A 17487-nucleotide genomic window follows, 5' to 3' on the forward strand; every position below is an offset into this window, starting at 1 on the left:
AATATCCGATTGGATTATCATTAGATTCAGATTACGTCATTTGCAAGATGACGCAACTGTAAAGGAGGGTTTTTAAATTTTTAAATGGTGATTTTTTTAAATCTAAAAGAGCGTTATTCATTGTAAACTATGTTGGTGATATATATTTAGATTTGAGTAGCCCTTTGATTTTTTTTTTTTTGTAGAAAACCTCTCGGGGGTTTTCTTATTATTTTGTTTAGAACTGTAGGCGATTTGTAACAGTTTTTAATGGACATTGTTTGCAAAATAATCTACCATTGTTAATTTTTCTGATTATTGAAAAATCAATTTTCCTTATTTTTATTATAGAGACAATATCTTATCTAGTGAGTACTTGTGCGCCGAAAATGAAATTTGTTTTCGCAGAAAGATAATCCCGGGAGAAATCTAATCACCTCCCTAAAGTATTTGACGATTGGATGAAAGGTGAAGTAATGAATAATTAATAAACAAATCTACAAACCAACAAACCCACATACTCGTAAACTTAGAAACACAGAAACCTACAACCATACTTATATATGGATAGAGAGAGAGAGTGTGAGAGAGAGAGAGATAGAGAGAGAGCGAAGCGAGTGATAACCAAAGCGACAACAATATTATCTCTCAATAAAATGTGTTTTCTAATCTCATAAATATACATTTTGTAAAATACATCAAAGGTTTGACTTTATCGTTAAGACCCTGAATAGAAAATGTAGACTCATATGACATAACATTTAAAAGTCATCAAATGGGCGAAAAGTGGAACATGGGTAGTAAGAAGTGAGTCGTTCAGGAAATGTGTAACAATCTTGGATCATGGATGATTATGACCACACAAATATCTGAACAATTAAAAACTTACAACAAATACAATTCTTCCATTAAAATGAAAACTAAATGTGAGATACTGTACGGCTTTTGTAAGAATTCGGACATGTTATTCCATCTCTCACCGAAGTAGTTAGCGAAACAGTTGCAAATTGAAAACAATATTTTAAAAACACGAATAGATAGTTACACAGTTAACCCTAAAAATGTCGACTCTGTTCAAATGATTGTGAAGATACAAAATAAAGTTTTGTGGAAATATCTATACTGCTTAAAATCACAAACTGCTGGCGCGGGACGAAACAAACTAAGTTTATTTATTTATTTTTTTGCTTTTTTATGATGGAAAATGAAAGTTTTGGTCCAAAATTAACGAAATAATTCACTTTTCAAATTTTACTTCATTACACTTTTCACGAATCTCCTCAATGTGAATCAGATAAAGTAAGTATGTTTCGTATGCGCAAATTATTATAAATTAGCTTGAAAAGTCTATATAATCAAACTAAATTAAGTTAATAGAAGTATGCATGTTCAATAAAATTGTTCAGTTTAGTAAGGCTTCATTTTGAAATTGTTAAAATAGATTTTGTTTAATAATAGGTTACAGAATAGTAACCATTGAATAATATACAAAATTTAAGTTTAATATGATCTATTACAGTAGTAGTATTATAGTGTAACACATATGGTTACCAGCCAAAGGGGGATAAAAATATGAAGTTTTTATTCATTGGGTTGCGGCCCCTGTGGGACCGTAACTGAACTGTTGACGTTTTTTTATGCTTTTGTGAGCGAAATTACCTGTGTTCCATGTCATGTGACATGGGATTGTGGGTAGTTTCATGCCTAGCCGTGTCGCACACGCAAGGCTGCTGTCTGTGGACCAAGATGTAGACCTAATGAAGGTAGTTATATAGATTATGTTTGTTAAAATACTTAGTTGTGTATTCCTGCTAGTGCTGCATGTGCACACTAGTTAGGGTGAGTATTAATATAAGTATTTATTTGAAGTACTACGTATTGGTACTTGTTGGCAGTACTGTGTACTGGCCAAAACATATTTTATTGTTACCCGTGTATTTTGTAGCCTACACATGGTGTTGTCAGGAATGTAACTTTTTTTATTTACATTTGTTTTAGGGCTACAGTTTTTTTCTTTTGGTCTTTTGGATTTTTTCTTCTTGGCTAGTTCGTTTTGTACTACTGTGTTGCATCGCCGTCATGGCTCGATGCTGTAAATAAACGAGTATTTGACAACAACTGTCGGTGTCGGTGTGTACTTAATCTCAGGGTCAGCCCGTCTTAACCACAACACTTCAATGAGTAAAAGCATCCCCACTGAGTGAGGGTTACATTTGGCGCCCAACGTGGGGCTTGACCTTGGGAGGTAGGATGGAAAGCACCAAGCCGATGTTCGAGAAGTTGTCGCAGGAGCTGGCCGAATTGACGGCTAAGATGGCTGATCTACAACAAGCAAGTGCGCAGCGGCCCGTGACGGTGAAGGTGTGTGCTCCAGTACACAGCGATGAGGACGAGTTCACCGACTTTCTACCCACGGTCGGGGTTGCAGGGGAAGCTAGCCCGAAGAAGGAGACCGTCCTGAAAGCTGTTAAAAGGCTGGACGGGACAACTGAGTCCCCAGTCGTAGCCACGGCAACAGCTAATAGGACTATCCAGGTCGACGCAGTAACGGCAGTTGTTCGCCAAGAGACGACGCCGCTGATACTCACGGAGGAACAACTTGACCGTCTGGCGGAGAAGGTGGCAGCAGCTATCCTAGCCCGGAAACAACGGCCTTGCAGAGGAGCTTGTTACGGGTGCGGGTCCAGGAAGCACTTCGTCCGTGACTGTCCGAGGAAAGCAGCTAGGCAACGGAGTCAGCAGCAGGGGAAACGCCAGTCCATCAGCGTCGTGGAGCGGATGCTGATGCGTGTTCTGCCAAGCTCCCAGCCCAAGTTTACGCCACCGAGATCAGCACAGTGTCGAGCAACCACAGCTCAGGTTACCTCGCCTAGCGGCTGGAGGTACGGCTGTCGGGTGTTCCGCCGTGGAGGAGGGTTGCAGCCGGAGGGTGCGCGTGAGGAGGGTAGACAGCCACACCATGAATGTCGGTCTCAGCGCGAGCAAGATCGTCGCTTGGGAGACAGACATGACACAAGCAGAGGTCGGAGACGCCGCCGGAGGAGAGGCCGACGACGTGGTGGACGCCGCCGTGGTTGGCAGCGACCCGACTATACAATGTCGAGTGCTGAACCCACTGTGGCGCAGGGGGAGCGACGGAGAGAGATCATCCCGACCAGGGAGGCAGATGAAGGTGAGGAACTGACAATCAAGGTGGTAGTCCCAGCCAGACTTCGGCCGGAGGCAACGCCTTTCGTGCCAGAGGTGGTCGCCCGGGACGGACAAGACAAGGTGATGGTCAGGCCAGCCCCACATCTGGATGAGGTGAATGCGAGGGACGAGGCATCGGACGAGGATGACTCTTGGATCAACCCAGAACCACCAGTGGAGCTGCGGAGGTCAACCCGTCAACGACGACCCGTCGAGCGACTCAACTTGGCGCATCAAGTGGTGACCAGTACCAGCACTGGAGCCTCTACCGGTTTGCCTGGAATACTCTAATTGAGTTGAAAGGACTTAATGTCTGTGTACTAGTGTACTGAACTTTTTTTAAGTACTATTATGTATGAGTTGTAAATGTAAATGTAAATGTGAATTCCATTGTACATTTATTTGTGAGGGGGGCTGTGTAACACATATGGTTACCAGCCAAAGGGGGATAAAAATATGAAGTTTTTATTCATTGGGTTGCGGCCCCTGTGGGACCGTAACTGAACTGTTGACGTTTTTTTATGCTTTTGTGAGCGAAATTACCTGTGTTCCATGTCATGTGACATGGGATTGTGGGTAGTTTCATGCCTAGCCGTGTCGCACACGCAAGGCTGCTGTCTGTGGACCAAGATGTAGACCTAATGAAGGTAGTTATATAGATTATGTTTGTTAAAATACTTAGTTGTGTATTCCTGCTAGTGCTGCATGTGCACACTAGTTAGGGTGAGTATTAATATAAGTATTTATTTGAAGTACTACGTATTGGTACTTGTTGGCAGTACTGTGTACTGGTCAAAACATATTTTATTGTTACCCGTGTATATTGTAGCCTACACATGGTGTTGTCAGGAATGTAACTTTTTTTATTTACATTTGTTTTAGGGCTACAGTTTTTTTCTTTTGGTCTTTTGGATTTTTTCTTCTTGGCTAGTTCGTTTTGTACTACTGTGTTGCATCGCCGTCATGGCTCGATGCTGTAAATAAACGAGTACTTGACAACAACTGTCGGTGTCGGTGTGTACTTAATCTCAGGGTCAGCCCATCTTAACCACAACACCTCAGTGGGTAAAAGCATCCCCACTAAGTGAGGGTTACATAGTGTTTTTAGCCCTCTTAGTATAAGAATAATAGAAATAACAGAATCGTAAAGAAATTGTAAAGAGCTAAATTTTTTAATGTTTTTAGTTATCTTAATATATTCTTTTGTTTACTCTTAGTCTTATGTAGAGATCTTTTAACACATGAGATACTGGATATTAATTAATAGTCACTAGAGCCAAAAAATGCCAATAGTCGTAGATGTAGTACACTTTGAACACTTGCCCGAATGCGACAAACGCCCCAATGGACACTTGCCCGAATGCGAATGCTTAGCATTTTCAAACAGTCATGTTTTGAAACTGGATTTAAGTTTTCGTCGTTATTTAAACGTATGCTCTAAATTGTTGTAAAATAATTGGGGAGGGAAAAAACTTGACATAATTTATAGACCAACCCATAATAATCATAGGTTGAAAATGTCCGATCTGGATCGCTAAGACATATATTCAAACAGTATTGTTAGTGTTGATATTAATTATCCTTTTATTATTATTTCAATGGGGTATAGCCTAGTAGTTTATTTATATATATATATATATATATATATATATATATATATATATATATATATATATATATATATATATATATATATATATATATATATATATATATATATATATATATATATATACTATAACACACCTGTCACTACAACACACTGACTTTATTCATCGAAATTAAAAATAAAAGTATTCGTCTATCAACTATTATTTCGCTATTAAGAATTTGATTGAATTTATTTAAACTAAATAAAACCGGAAGTCATTTTGTAGGCCCTACTTATTTCACCACTGTTGAAAAATATACTTTCTGGTAACAAACATATGGAACTGATTGGATTTTGCGCATTTTTTGGCGAATATTATATTATTAATTTAATGCTTACATTATATTTAATAATGTTTAGAATAACTGTATTGTTGGTTTCTTGGACATACACTAATACGTTTTCTAACTTAAGGAAGCGCTAGTTCTGTATACCTTATCACTAGTTTATAGCTGAAACGTAATAGAATTATAAACCTAAATTATGAGTTTACCTTGTGCTGATACGGACCAGACACCCAGGAACGCTAATGCTACCGTAATCAGAGCCATGTTTGCTTGTTCACTATCTCTTCAATCTTATGAAAATTATGCTCTATGATTTCCGTTTTTTATCTTGAAGTCGATGACACAATGCAAAAGTTTTAAATGCGCACCAATTTTATGTGTAACAAAAAATGCACGCCTTTGTTTAAAAACAATCCATCAGTACCCGTTGCACGTGAATTGTAGGCTTATAATTTAACTTTCTTGTATACGAAGTATAGAGAAAGACTTTCTCGTATTGTAATCATATGTGATATTTAATCCCTATGTCAGAAAAAATAGATTAGTAAATTGTCCGTATGTATGTGTGTATGTGATCACTTTTGTTCATATTTTGTAAAATTACATAGACTTTTCAAACCTATGAAAAGACGTTCATGGAAATAAAATAAAGTCAGCACGGTTAATCTTTCTAATAAAACGAATCAAAACTTGATTTATTTACGTTTTCAAATGTTAATTCTTCTGTATGATTTTAAATATTTTTTTCTCATGTTATTTTCAGAAATGTAATTGTAGCTTCTTTCACGATTGAAAAAAAGCACTTCTATAGTGTCCTCATAACACAGTATGTGACATATCGCTTGTTGATAAAATTTCTAGATCTTTTTACTTTTCCATTTTTTTTACGATCTTGTAACAAATTAACAGCTTTTACGGTTTTCTTATAACACAAGATAAGACATATGGCTAGTTAATAAAACCTCCAGATGTTTTTTGCCGTTTATGCCACAAAGATTTTCACTGTTGTAAGATGTGTCATTATTGTAAGCTGTAATTTTCTTCACACACACATATATATATATATATATATATATATATATATATATATATATATATATATATATATATATATATATATATATATTATATATATATATATATATATATATATATTAGCGGTATAGCTGTGCATAATTAGGCAACCAATTAAGTCAAAATGAATGTTTATGTCTTGACACACGTACCAACTACGAGCCGTATCTATTAGTTAGAAGTGCCTGCTATTTCGCTCGTGCGTTTCGATCTAAACAGACTGACGACTGACTGGCGGCTGTCGACAGACACAGGAAGTGAGTTAAATAAAACCATGTAAAAATGTAAGCAAGTATCGCAATTTTTAAATTACAATGACTAAGTCGCTGGATAGCTGTTCCACCTCAACTGCTAGTGTTCATTAGAGGTTTGGATGAAGAGATGAACATAACACAAGAGCTGGCTTCCCTACATAGTATGGCGCTGTTACCGGAGAGGATATATTCAATCAGTTAAAAAAATATAAATGCTGATTTAAATTCGGAATACACTAACCTCAGTTACAGGCTATTGATGGAGGAGAGCACATGGATGGTATAAAGAAAGGCTTGGTGGGACAAGCCAGTGAGAAAAACATTCTACAACCAATGCTGCTGCAATAGATTATTCACCAGCTAGCTTTGTGTGCTAAATATATGGACATTTGCAGTGTACTAAATATTTGGTGAATTGAATAAGGTTACATGGGCTTATCCAATAAAAGTTCGAAGACGCATTGAAAGATACAAACTCAGAGTTTCCATATTACACAACATTAAGATGGCTAAGTTGTGAGAAATTCTGAGCAGAGTATTTAAGAAAGGAAATAGTCAAGCTGCAGCCATTAATGTCTGATGAAGAGTGGGTATATAAATTGGCCTCTGCTGCAGAAATAACTAGTCATTTTAATTTTCTGAACATAAAACTACAAGAGAGAGAATGTAAGAGCTATACACTCACCTAAAGCCTAAAGCAACCGCTGAGTCACCGGAACATTTGCATCTTAGATCATCAAGGACCTCTTGCTGCAGTTTCAGTAGCGGTTTTCTGACTTGTATTTAAAGGCAGATAAAGTGAGATTGTATCAAAACCCATTTGGAACAAATCTGGCCAGTTTCCCAGATGAACTACATCTGGAGGTCATTGAATAGCAAGCAAATGACCACCTTAGAGACAAGTTTAAAAAGGGGGGAACGTTTTTTTTTAAAAAACGTTTTTGCCCAAGGAAGACTTTCATAATATAACAACTTTTGCATCAAAGTACCTTTCAATTTTTGGAGCAATATACCGGTGTGAACAAACATTTTCAAGAATGAAATACACGAAGACCTCCAGTGTGTTGTCGGTCCACGACAGTGTTTCTTTCAGACTTTTTTCTCAGGAAGGAAAGGGGGGGAGAGGCCCTTGAAATGTGTTTATTAATTTGTTAAATTATATTTCGTTGAAATGGGGGGGGGGGGGGGGGTGAGGGACTACGCCACCCCAAAGAGATGACTAGAAGAAACGCTGGCCCTCGAATTGATATTTGATAGTTAATGCGGCCTTCTGGAAGAAATAATGGAAACTTCTGTGTTAAACTGTTAACCCAAAAGTGTCGATGTTCCAGTGCGGTTTCAAGTCAGTAGAATATTCCTGAGTCGACCCTGAAAATAAAGGCGGCTCGGAATAGTGCTGACCACACTTTCCCTTAATAAGCCAAGATAACTAAAACATGTGAGTTCTGCTTCATCTGTCACATGTGTTAGGGCACATAGAAGACACGTATGGTTTGCAATATAATACATTCAACAATATAAAACAAGAATTAAAATAATTAGACCAGCACTACATGTTGTGCACTACTTTGATTATGTTCCTAAAATAGCTGGACAGCAGAGTAGAACCACCACAGCAAGACTTTCACTTCTTAAAACGACGTTACAGCAACCACACATGTGGTATTAGCAACAAACTAACAAAAGTAAATATGACACAACATGTTTGTAAGATACAGACGTCCATGGTAAGAAATAAAAATAATGATAGTAAATAAAGTTAACCAAAGCGAGATTTATTTGCGTTTACAAATTTTAATGCTTTGATCTAATATTAAGTTTTGTAAAGATGTTATTTACAATAGCGTTGATTGTTTTCAGCTAATTTTCGAGATCTTGTGTCCTGTTAAATTCCAAGCTTTGATGGTTAGAGCTTGATTGTGTCCTTATAAGACACTGTAAGATATCGCTAGTAGATAAGACTTCCATGTGTTTAGTGGCATTTAAGCGAGGAACAAGAAAATTATTCACCTAAAATTTAAAACGTATATATAAATTATACATAATTTAAGGGTGTATTTAGATTTAAAATAATGAACTTAAAAGAAGCATTATACACAATTATTTACTTCCTTAAACCTAAATTGGTAAACATATATAATATAAGCCCCTAGGTAGTGTGTCTGTCTTTCCGTTTGCCATCGGTATGACCGTTTTGTGGTCTTTTTTCTTTTCTATAGATGTTAACTTTCAATCAATTCTTATCCTTATGGTATATTTCAAATAAATCACTACTTAACTTAATCGACAGTTGGCTAAATAAAGTACGATAATATCATGCCTTGCTTGCATCGCACTGTCTTATCCTAATATATAAAAGCCCATGTGTGCACTCTCTCTCCCTCTATCTCTATCTCTCTCTCTCTCTCTGTCTCTGTCCGAAAAATATTTTCGCAACCTATCACATTAGAATATTCAGGGATATATGGAGATCTTGTTTGCATCTCACTGTCTTATTAAATATGGGTTTTGTAGTTTAGTATGAACTGAGTTACTTTTCTGCATTTATTGAAAGTTTTGATTTTATATATACATATATATATATATATATATATATATATATATATATATATATATATATATATATATATATATATATATATATATATATATGACGTTCCAGCTAATATTAATGGAAAAGAAATTATATATATATATATATATATATATATATATATATATATATATATATATATATATATATATATATATATATATATATATATATCTATAATATAAGCGGGCAAGTAGTGTGTCAGTCCTTCCTTCCTTCCTTCCTTCCTTCCTTCCTTCCTTCCTTCCTTCCGTCATCGCTATAGATTTTGGGACTATAAAAGTAAACATTCGCACCATGCTGTGCTTTTCAGTGCACCGCAGTGTCTTATTATAAGTAATAGAGTAGGGTTTGTTTATATAGCGGCATTAAGCTATTTTATAATTGCCACGGTTTTTACTCTTTCGCATAACTTAAAGAAAATATTAAATACACGCACATTGCTAAAACATATTAAAAGAATCAATGTCAAAAATCATTTTCGTTTATGTTCCTAGAAAAAGTGAATACATTTAAATAACATAATAACAGTACGGTAGAAAAATCAAATTAATTTAACTGTTTTCTAATTTTGACAAAGGAGGTAATTTAAAAATACATTAAACTTACGCTAATAAAAAATGTGAATGCAAATGTACGTTCGTCATAGAAGGAATTGGTGTTGCAATAATATAATTAGCAAAATGTGAATGCAAATTATTCGGATGTGTAAGAGGAAATTATTGTTAGAAAATTATAATTAGCATGGATTGATAAAAGGCAATCTTTTATTTATTTTATTCACTGAATGTAGGCCCTACTGTTTAATACTTATAATTTTTAATCAACTATTCAGCACTATTATAGGCGCGTCATCACGTTCATTAGGTGCGCAATGGTTTTAGTTATGAAACTCAATTGTAAATTTTTAAAATTTAAAGTACTGGAAAAAAGATGCGTGAATGGATAAAGTGATATATTGTAGGTAAAACAGTATAAATAATAGGCAGTATTTAAAATATCCCTTAGGGGGCGCCAAAGTGGGTTGGAAAAAATTTACGAGGGAGGGGGGGTGGAAATCGAAAGTTTTAGGGCGGGGGGGGGGGGGAAGGGGTGCAAATCGAAAGTTTGAGGGGGGTGCAAATCACTGGAAAGGGCGCGATTTGGCGCTACGGGCTAGACTGTGAGCAATATGCCTTTATGATTGCATTTAAATTGTGTTTATGTTATGAGTGTTGTGTTTGTTTTTTCGTTTTTTTTTTTTTTTTGCGTTCGTTTATGTTGTGTTTAGTTTTGTTCTGTTCCCAAGTTGGTACATTTAAAAAAGATTTACCGTGGCGGAGCACGGGATGCAGCTAGTATATATATATCGAGGGTATAGTTTATCTAAAAAAACACAATTTCGAGAAAAATGAGTTAAGAAAATACTGCAAAAGACTATGTTTAAACATTCATAAAATTAGATTTAAGTTACCACTATAATTAATGCAATGATCAGAGCTAAGGATTTGATAACTAAAACAGCAATAAAAACATATTAGTCTAGCACTTTAAATACAATAGGTTAAGCTAGTTTACTCCTGTGTTTTTGAGCTCTGTAGCAACTGTAACCTAGGTTTGTGCTTAGTTGTGTCACGCATTTAGAATAGATTGTAGATAGTCGAAAGTTCATTTGTCTTATTAAGTCTTGGTGTCGTAACCTTTTTTGGTCCTTTGTCTTATGTGTAGTGACGGACTGAATAACCCGTCAATGACAGCTCATACTCTAAATTATGCAATTAAAATTCTTTAAAGTAAAATAGGGTACTATTCTTTAAAAAGTGTTATTAAAAAATCACATATTACCCCCATTAAAGTGTAGCAGAGTCCATGAGATAATCAGCAGCCCGAAGATTAGGCTCACGGTAACTATCTTGATTGAGCTGCCGTTTGTGGAGTATTGTATGCCTCGAATACTTGAAACTATACACACGGATATACATTAAGTTCACATGAAAACGATGCATTAAACGTTTTAATAGAATAAGAAAAATATCACAAGAAGGTTTGATCTTAGAAAAAAGTAATTTAATAGAATATTTGTCTTTAACTACAAAATAATACATCCGCCTGCAATTGTCTATTTCATTATTTCTCTTCAATTCAAGTAAAGTGCTATAGTATTTTATATAACACGAGCCGACCCGCTGCGTATCATACGCCGCTATTTAATTGTTTTTTTTTCTACTTTTCAGTAATTTATAATTTGTGAATTCGACAGTGCCAATGCTGCCACTGAAAAAATTTGCTTAAAAACACTAAACCCCCCTCCCCCCCACGTGAAAGCAGCCTCCTCATAGTTACCTCCTCTAAGTTTAAAATCGTTTCAAACTAAATTATCTGCCCCTAATAGCCGTCACCAAACCCGTCTCTATGACTGTAAAATGTAAACAGCGTGAACCACAGCTCACCAGGCCATGTGAGGGGGGGGTGGTAGCGATAGAGAGGAAGAGAGGGGACTGTAAGGCGCGCTTGCAGCTTGTTTTCTAAAGGCTCCCAGAAGATAATTATATATATAGATTAGCCGTCAGCGGCTATGCTTTGCTTCAGCCATTTATAGCCATGTCTAAATATAATTTTTTATGTTGTTTTTCATTATATCACACAATCAATTTCTGTTATAGTTTATTTTCTTAAACTAAACGACGGACTAAAATATAAATTGAAGCAAATGTTTAGTCCTGAAAAAAAAATTAATTTCGCTTGTTTACTTGGCATGTTCTGAATATTTTTTTCCTGGTTGTGATAAGAGTTATTCTATATTCATCTGCACTCTTAGATGTAATCTTGTTTCTCACCTGCTAAATACTGACACCTGTAAGATAAACGTTTGGCATCGGCTTTGTCAAAGTAAGTTACACTGCAACAGTACCAGCCAGCGTCTTGGGCTTGTGGGCCATCGATTAACAAAACAAGCCGCGCCAAATCTACGCTCATTCTCTTGTTGGGTTTCACGTTTTGATAAAATCGGAGCACGGTCCAGTGACGTTTTTCCCCAGGTTTGATAAGAGTTTCGTCTGGCTCCTGTGCGCAAAAAATGTATTGGATTCAAATCATTAAAAATGTTTATAACTGTATTGGTGGTTATCTGCTAAAAGTAGATAGATGTTGATGAAATAATGCAGAAGGGTATACTTGTTTTCAGGCAAGTTGGAACAACAAGTCGAGAAAAAGTCTCCATATATATATATATATATATATATATATATATATATATATATATATATATATATATATATATATATATATATATATATATATATATATATATAAAGCATTGTATGTGTGTGTGTGTGTCTGTCCTTTATGCATTACTACACCTCTCATCACATCGCCATGAAACTTTGGGAAGTTGTTGTTGCAGACCGGACTACGATGTTGCCGTCCGGTTGCTTAGTCGCCGGCCGAATACGTTGCTGACACTGGCTCGGGCACTAGCCAATAAGGCCGTCGTTGTCTAGGGGTATTTAATTATTCTACCCGAGTCAGCTACAGTGAAGTAATCAACTGAACAGGAGACCTTCTTAGTTTCTTCTGTTTATTAAATTGCTGAATTCCTGTACTGCTGAGCGAGGCTTCCCCTAACCGCTAACGTCGGGAGCGCTTGTGCGAGAGAGAGAGAGACTAACTAACCTGCCTGTATTTACACCCCTGTCTTAACCCCCTAGCTGTTCCCACGGGACAATGAGCTCAGAACATGTGACCTAACAAATTATCCCCCCTGGCGCTAACAAACCTGGCTACTGGTCAGTATAAAGACTACTATTGTCCTGTCAGAGCGGTCAGTCTCCTTTGAACGTGTCACCTACTGTCCATCCCTACTGTGTACCCTGTAATTATCTAGTGAATAGGTGTTTGTGGAATTCTGACCTAACATACTCCCCCATACCCAGAGCAAATTGGGCTTTGCACTATTTGCCTAAAACTAGATACTAAACTACTATTGTAAATTTGCCTTCGCCCAGCAGATGATATATACATACAACTAAAATGTGCATACATACATTACAATATACATAATAATATATAATGCATATATAGAAAAAAAAATTAAAGAAAATCAAACAAAACAAGCAAAGCTTAAAACAGAATCTACAACAGCAATTAGCATATTTGATGAAAAAAAAAATTTAAAAAAAAAGAAATATATAGTCTATATATATATATATATATGTTGCAACCAACGTTCAATAGCTCATGCACCCACTCATTCACGCAAAATTAAACTTCTTTGGAGCCAAGTAGAACAATTATAAAATTTCAAGTGTACTTGCATACTTTTTGTTTCTATTGCTATTAGTGACAACACATAGCGAGTCTAGCACTCACGCTTTCAAAATCCACCCTCTATTACTCATTCTCTCAATTCCCTTGATAGCATGTCAGCTACTATATTCTCTTTTCCTGGTATATGCTCTATAGTAAACTTAAATTCTTGTAACAATAGAGACCATCGAGTTAATCTAGAGTTGCTGTAACTACAGTTATTTAAATACTTCAAAGCTCGTTGGTCCGTTTGGAGTGTAAAGTGTACGTTGTTTAAGTACAGTGCTAACTTCCCCACTGCCCAGATAATGGCCAAACATTCCCTCTCAATTGTTGAGTACCTCGTCTCTCGCGGTAGCAACTTCCTGCTGACATATTTGACGGGCCGCAGCACCCCCTCTTTAGCCTGCAGTAGCACTGCGCCTATGCCGCGTGCTGAGGCGTCCGTCCTGAGTATAAACGGTTGGTTAATATCGGGCAGGACAAGGACAGGCTCTGAGTTTAAGTGCTCTTGTATCAGCCCAAGAGTCCTGTTGCACTCATCTGTCCAAGCAACTCTCTCCGGTTTATCCCCCGCCAAAAGGTCAGTCAGCACCGCCTTAAGATTGCTGAAGTTGGGGATAAATTTGGAGTAATAGCTAATAAGGCCTGCAAGTTGCCTCACTTGTCTCTTAGTTCTTGGGATGGCAATGTTTAGAATTTTATCTATTTTACTTCTCTGAGGTGCCATTACTCCACTTCCCACTATATGACCGAGGAAACTTACCTGTTCAAATCCTAGTTCAATTTTTGACGGTTTTACAGTTAATCCCGCTTCCCTTAATCTCCTAAATACTGCCTCTAAGCTTTTAACGTGTTCCCCCCAGCTGTCACTGTAAATGCATATGTCGTCAAAGAATGAGACTACGTTCTCTTAACCTTTCAGAACTAAACGCATTAATCTGGCGAAGCTTGCAGGAGCGGGAGACAGACCAAAAGGGAGGTAATTAAAATGGTAAAGTCCCCAGGGTGTAGAGAATGCTGTAAGCTTCTTGCTTTTATCGTTGAGGGGTATTTGCCAGTAGCCTTTGGTCAGGTCTAATTTCGTGAAATATTTGGCACTATTCAACTTGGCAAATAGCTCCTCTTGGTCTGGGATAGGCTCAGCGTCATATATGGTGACGGCGTTCAGCCTGCGGTAGTCAACACAAAATCGGGCAGACCCATCTTTCTTTTTGACCAAAACTACCGGGGCGCTATAGTCTGAGTTTGACTTTTCTATAATCCCTAATCTTTCCATTTCTTTGATTTCTGCTCTCATTATTTCTCTGCGTGCGTAGGGAATAGAATAGGGTTTCATCCGAATGGGTTTAAAGTCACTTAACTCAATGTTGTGTTCAACTAAGTTAGTTCTACCCGGTATATTACTGATAATATCTTTGAACTCATAGATCAGACGATGTAGGTCTGTGCGTTGCGACTCGGAGAGTTTTTCGTTAATTTGAATTGTGGTTAGGTCGGTGGGTTCTGTCACGTCAGGCGTTCTAATCCTAACCGGTGGGACACCTGGTTGCGGATCATTGCCCCACTCAGGCTCCTCTTCTTCTTCTTCGATAACACCTGATACGGCCGCTAGCACGGGATGTGTTTTGGACTTATCTGAATTATTCCTGTGGTGGTACAGTATGATCCGGTTTACGTGGAAGACTTTAGTCCTCTCACCGACTCTAACAACATAGTCTAGGTCTGAGATTTTGTTAACAACTTCGTAAGGCCCTGCCCATCTAAGCTCTAACTTGTTAAGCAGTTGAGGCTTTAGGACCAGCACATGGTCGCCAATTCTAATGTCTTTTACTTGTGTTGATTTGTCATAATACTCTTTGTATTTATCTTTACTCATTTCTGTCTTTCTCGTAGCGTACCTACACGCTGACTGTAATTTTTGTTTTAAGTCAAGTAAGTAGTCATATGCTAACCTAGTCTTACAGTCACTAGTTCCTTCGCCTGTAAAAATGGACCTGAGTATGTTCATAGGTCCCCTAACTTTTCTACCGAACATGAGTTCGAAGGGTGAATAGCCGGTGATTTCATTTGGGACTTCCATATAGGCGAACAGAGCTGCCGGTATAAATTCGTCCCAGTCTTCCTGTCTATCTGCTGTGATTTTTCTCAGCATTTCCTTGAAAGTACCATTCCATCTTTCAACTGCCCCATTTGACATGGCGTGGTACGCTGATGAATGCACCAGTTTAATACCTAGCAGCTTCGAAACCTTGTTGAAAATTTCCGACGTAAATTGGGACCCATTATCCGACAAGATAACTTCAGGGAATCCCATTCTAGTAAAAATTGAGACCAGAGCATCTTGAACCTCAGATGCAGTTATACTTTTGAGAGGTACCGCTTCAGGCCATCTTGTACATAGATCTATAGCCGTTAGGATAAACCCATTTCTCTTCTTTATAAGCTTTAGAAATCATACAATATCAATGGCTAACTTGGCAAATGGTTGTCCAACCACTTGTGATCTACCTAGCGGCGCTTTATTGCCGATATTCTTCTTGCCTTTCTGGCATGTGTCACAACTGTAGCAGTACTTTCTTATGTCTCCAGCTGCGCCTGGCCATCTAAACTCTGAGAAGATCCGGGCTTTGGTTCTAGCCAACCCCATGTGGCCGGCCATGGGTGTGTCGTGGCCTAGTTTTAACACAGTATCTCTAAGTGCTGATGGAACGACTAAACGAATTTGATCTTCCCCTCTAATGTGTCCGACGACTTTGAACAACAAGCCGTCTACAATTGTGTACTTCTTATCACCCTTTTTTGCAGACTTCCACCAATTTTTGAGGGTATTATCGTTGGACTGTTGTCTCCTAAATTCTTCAGCCGATACAGTTTTGCCTAGGATGTTATAAGTTTGTTTCCCATCTAGTTTGTTCTTATTTCTGGCTTGCCCTCTTGTTTCTACAGCAGCGATAATACCAAGGTCTTCGTTAGATGGAGGCTTGGCTCCCCCTACATTGCCGACTATAAGGTCTGCAGGGGGGTCATCTAAAAGGACGGCTAGGAACTCTCCAGTGAGATAAGGAGTTTCAATGCTCACCAACGCTCTAGGCACTCTCTTGCTGTCACCGTTGGCTGTCTTAATCGTTATCCTACCACGATTCCATCTACTTCTGTCCACTAACTGTTTCCTACACGCTATTACTACGGAGCCTGTGTCGCGCAAAACAGCAACTGACTGATTGTCTAATTTTCCAGAGACGATAGGTAGTTTTCCCTTAAAACGTTTTTCCCACTGATCGCTAACTATGTTCCCTATTGGCAAGGTAAATTTCATTTGGTTGATACACTGTTCACAATCTTCGCACTCTCCACTAAACTCCGGGACTAGTCATCTTTCTTTGTTTCTAAAACTGACCTTCTTCTGTTTGTTTCTGCTCTTGTCCACCTTAGGTGATTTATTACGCCCCTTTCGTTGTGTTCGTTCGGTATCGACATTACAATCAGCTGCTAAATGGCCCCTTAAGCCGCATGAAAAACATTTCGTTTGTGGTCGAGGCGAGTTGTTATAAGTCCGTGTAGTTTGTCGAGATGGACCGGGCGACTGGACATAACTATCACTGTCTGAGTCAGAATTCTGTCTATGTTTTGTGGATTGTGATCGGCGAGGACCAGAGTTGTCCCTAGGATGGTGTCTGTATATCGGTGATTTCGAGCTATGTGTGTTGTGTCTATAGCTGTGTCTGAAGTGCGGTGAATTTGATCTACTAAGACGTCGGTCATCTTTTAAGACTGATGGCATTGATTCTGCTATGGTAGCTATAAGCTCTGCCGGTGCATCTGGTGAGTCGCCTAGCTGTTTCGTCGGAAATATAGCGAAATAGTTGTCACGCTGTTTCTCCACCTCGTCAACAGTCCTAGGGTTATGTATTAGTATGTGTTGTCTGATATTTTCACTTACTGTCCTTAAGATTTTGTCTTTAAGAATCAGATCAAACAGACCGTCATAAGTTTTCTCTATCCCGCTTAGTTCGACCCATCTCTTCAAATAATGTCTAGTTCTCCTAATGTAGCTTCCTGGTTTGTCCTCAGAGTTGGGTTTGGATGAGTTAAACCTATTGCTGTAGCCTGACTCTGTCAGCCCAATATGTTTCAGAACTTCTCGTTTTAATTTGGTGTAGTCTTCTTCTGCTC

General features: G+C 37.8%; 1 protein-coding gene across 2 annotated transcripts in view; it reads right to left on the bottom strand.

The window, feature by feature from the left end:
* Positions 1 to 17487, bottom strand: part of LOC131937886 (uncharacterized) — a 47566-nt gene that overhangs the window by 15960 nt on the left and 14119 nt on the right. For both annotated transcript variants that reach the window (XM_059295585.1, XM_059295584.1), the window contains exons 5-6: positions 11844 to 12069; positions 10852 to 10968 (exon numbers count right to left, since the gene is read on the bottom strand). In XM_059295585.1, the coding sequence (XP_059151568.1) occupies positions 10852 to 10968; positions 11844 to 12069 (343 nt within the window). The remainder of the gene's footprint in view (positions 1 to 10851; positions 10969 to 11843; positions 12070 to 17487) is intronic.

This window comes from Physella acuta, unplaced genomic scaffold, assembly GCF_028476545.2.
Source record: "Physella acuta isolate Inbredline_101_S28 unplaced genomic scaffold, ASM2847654v3 ptg000224l, whole genome shotgun sequence".
NCBI lineage: Eukaryota > Metazoa > Mollusca > Gastropoda > Physidae > Physella > Physella acuta.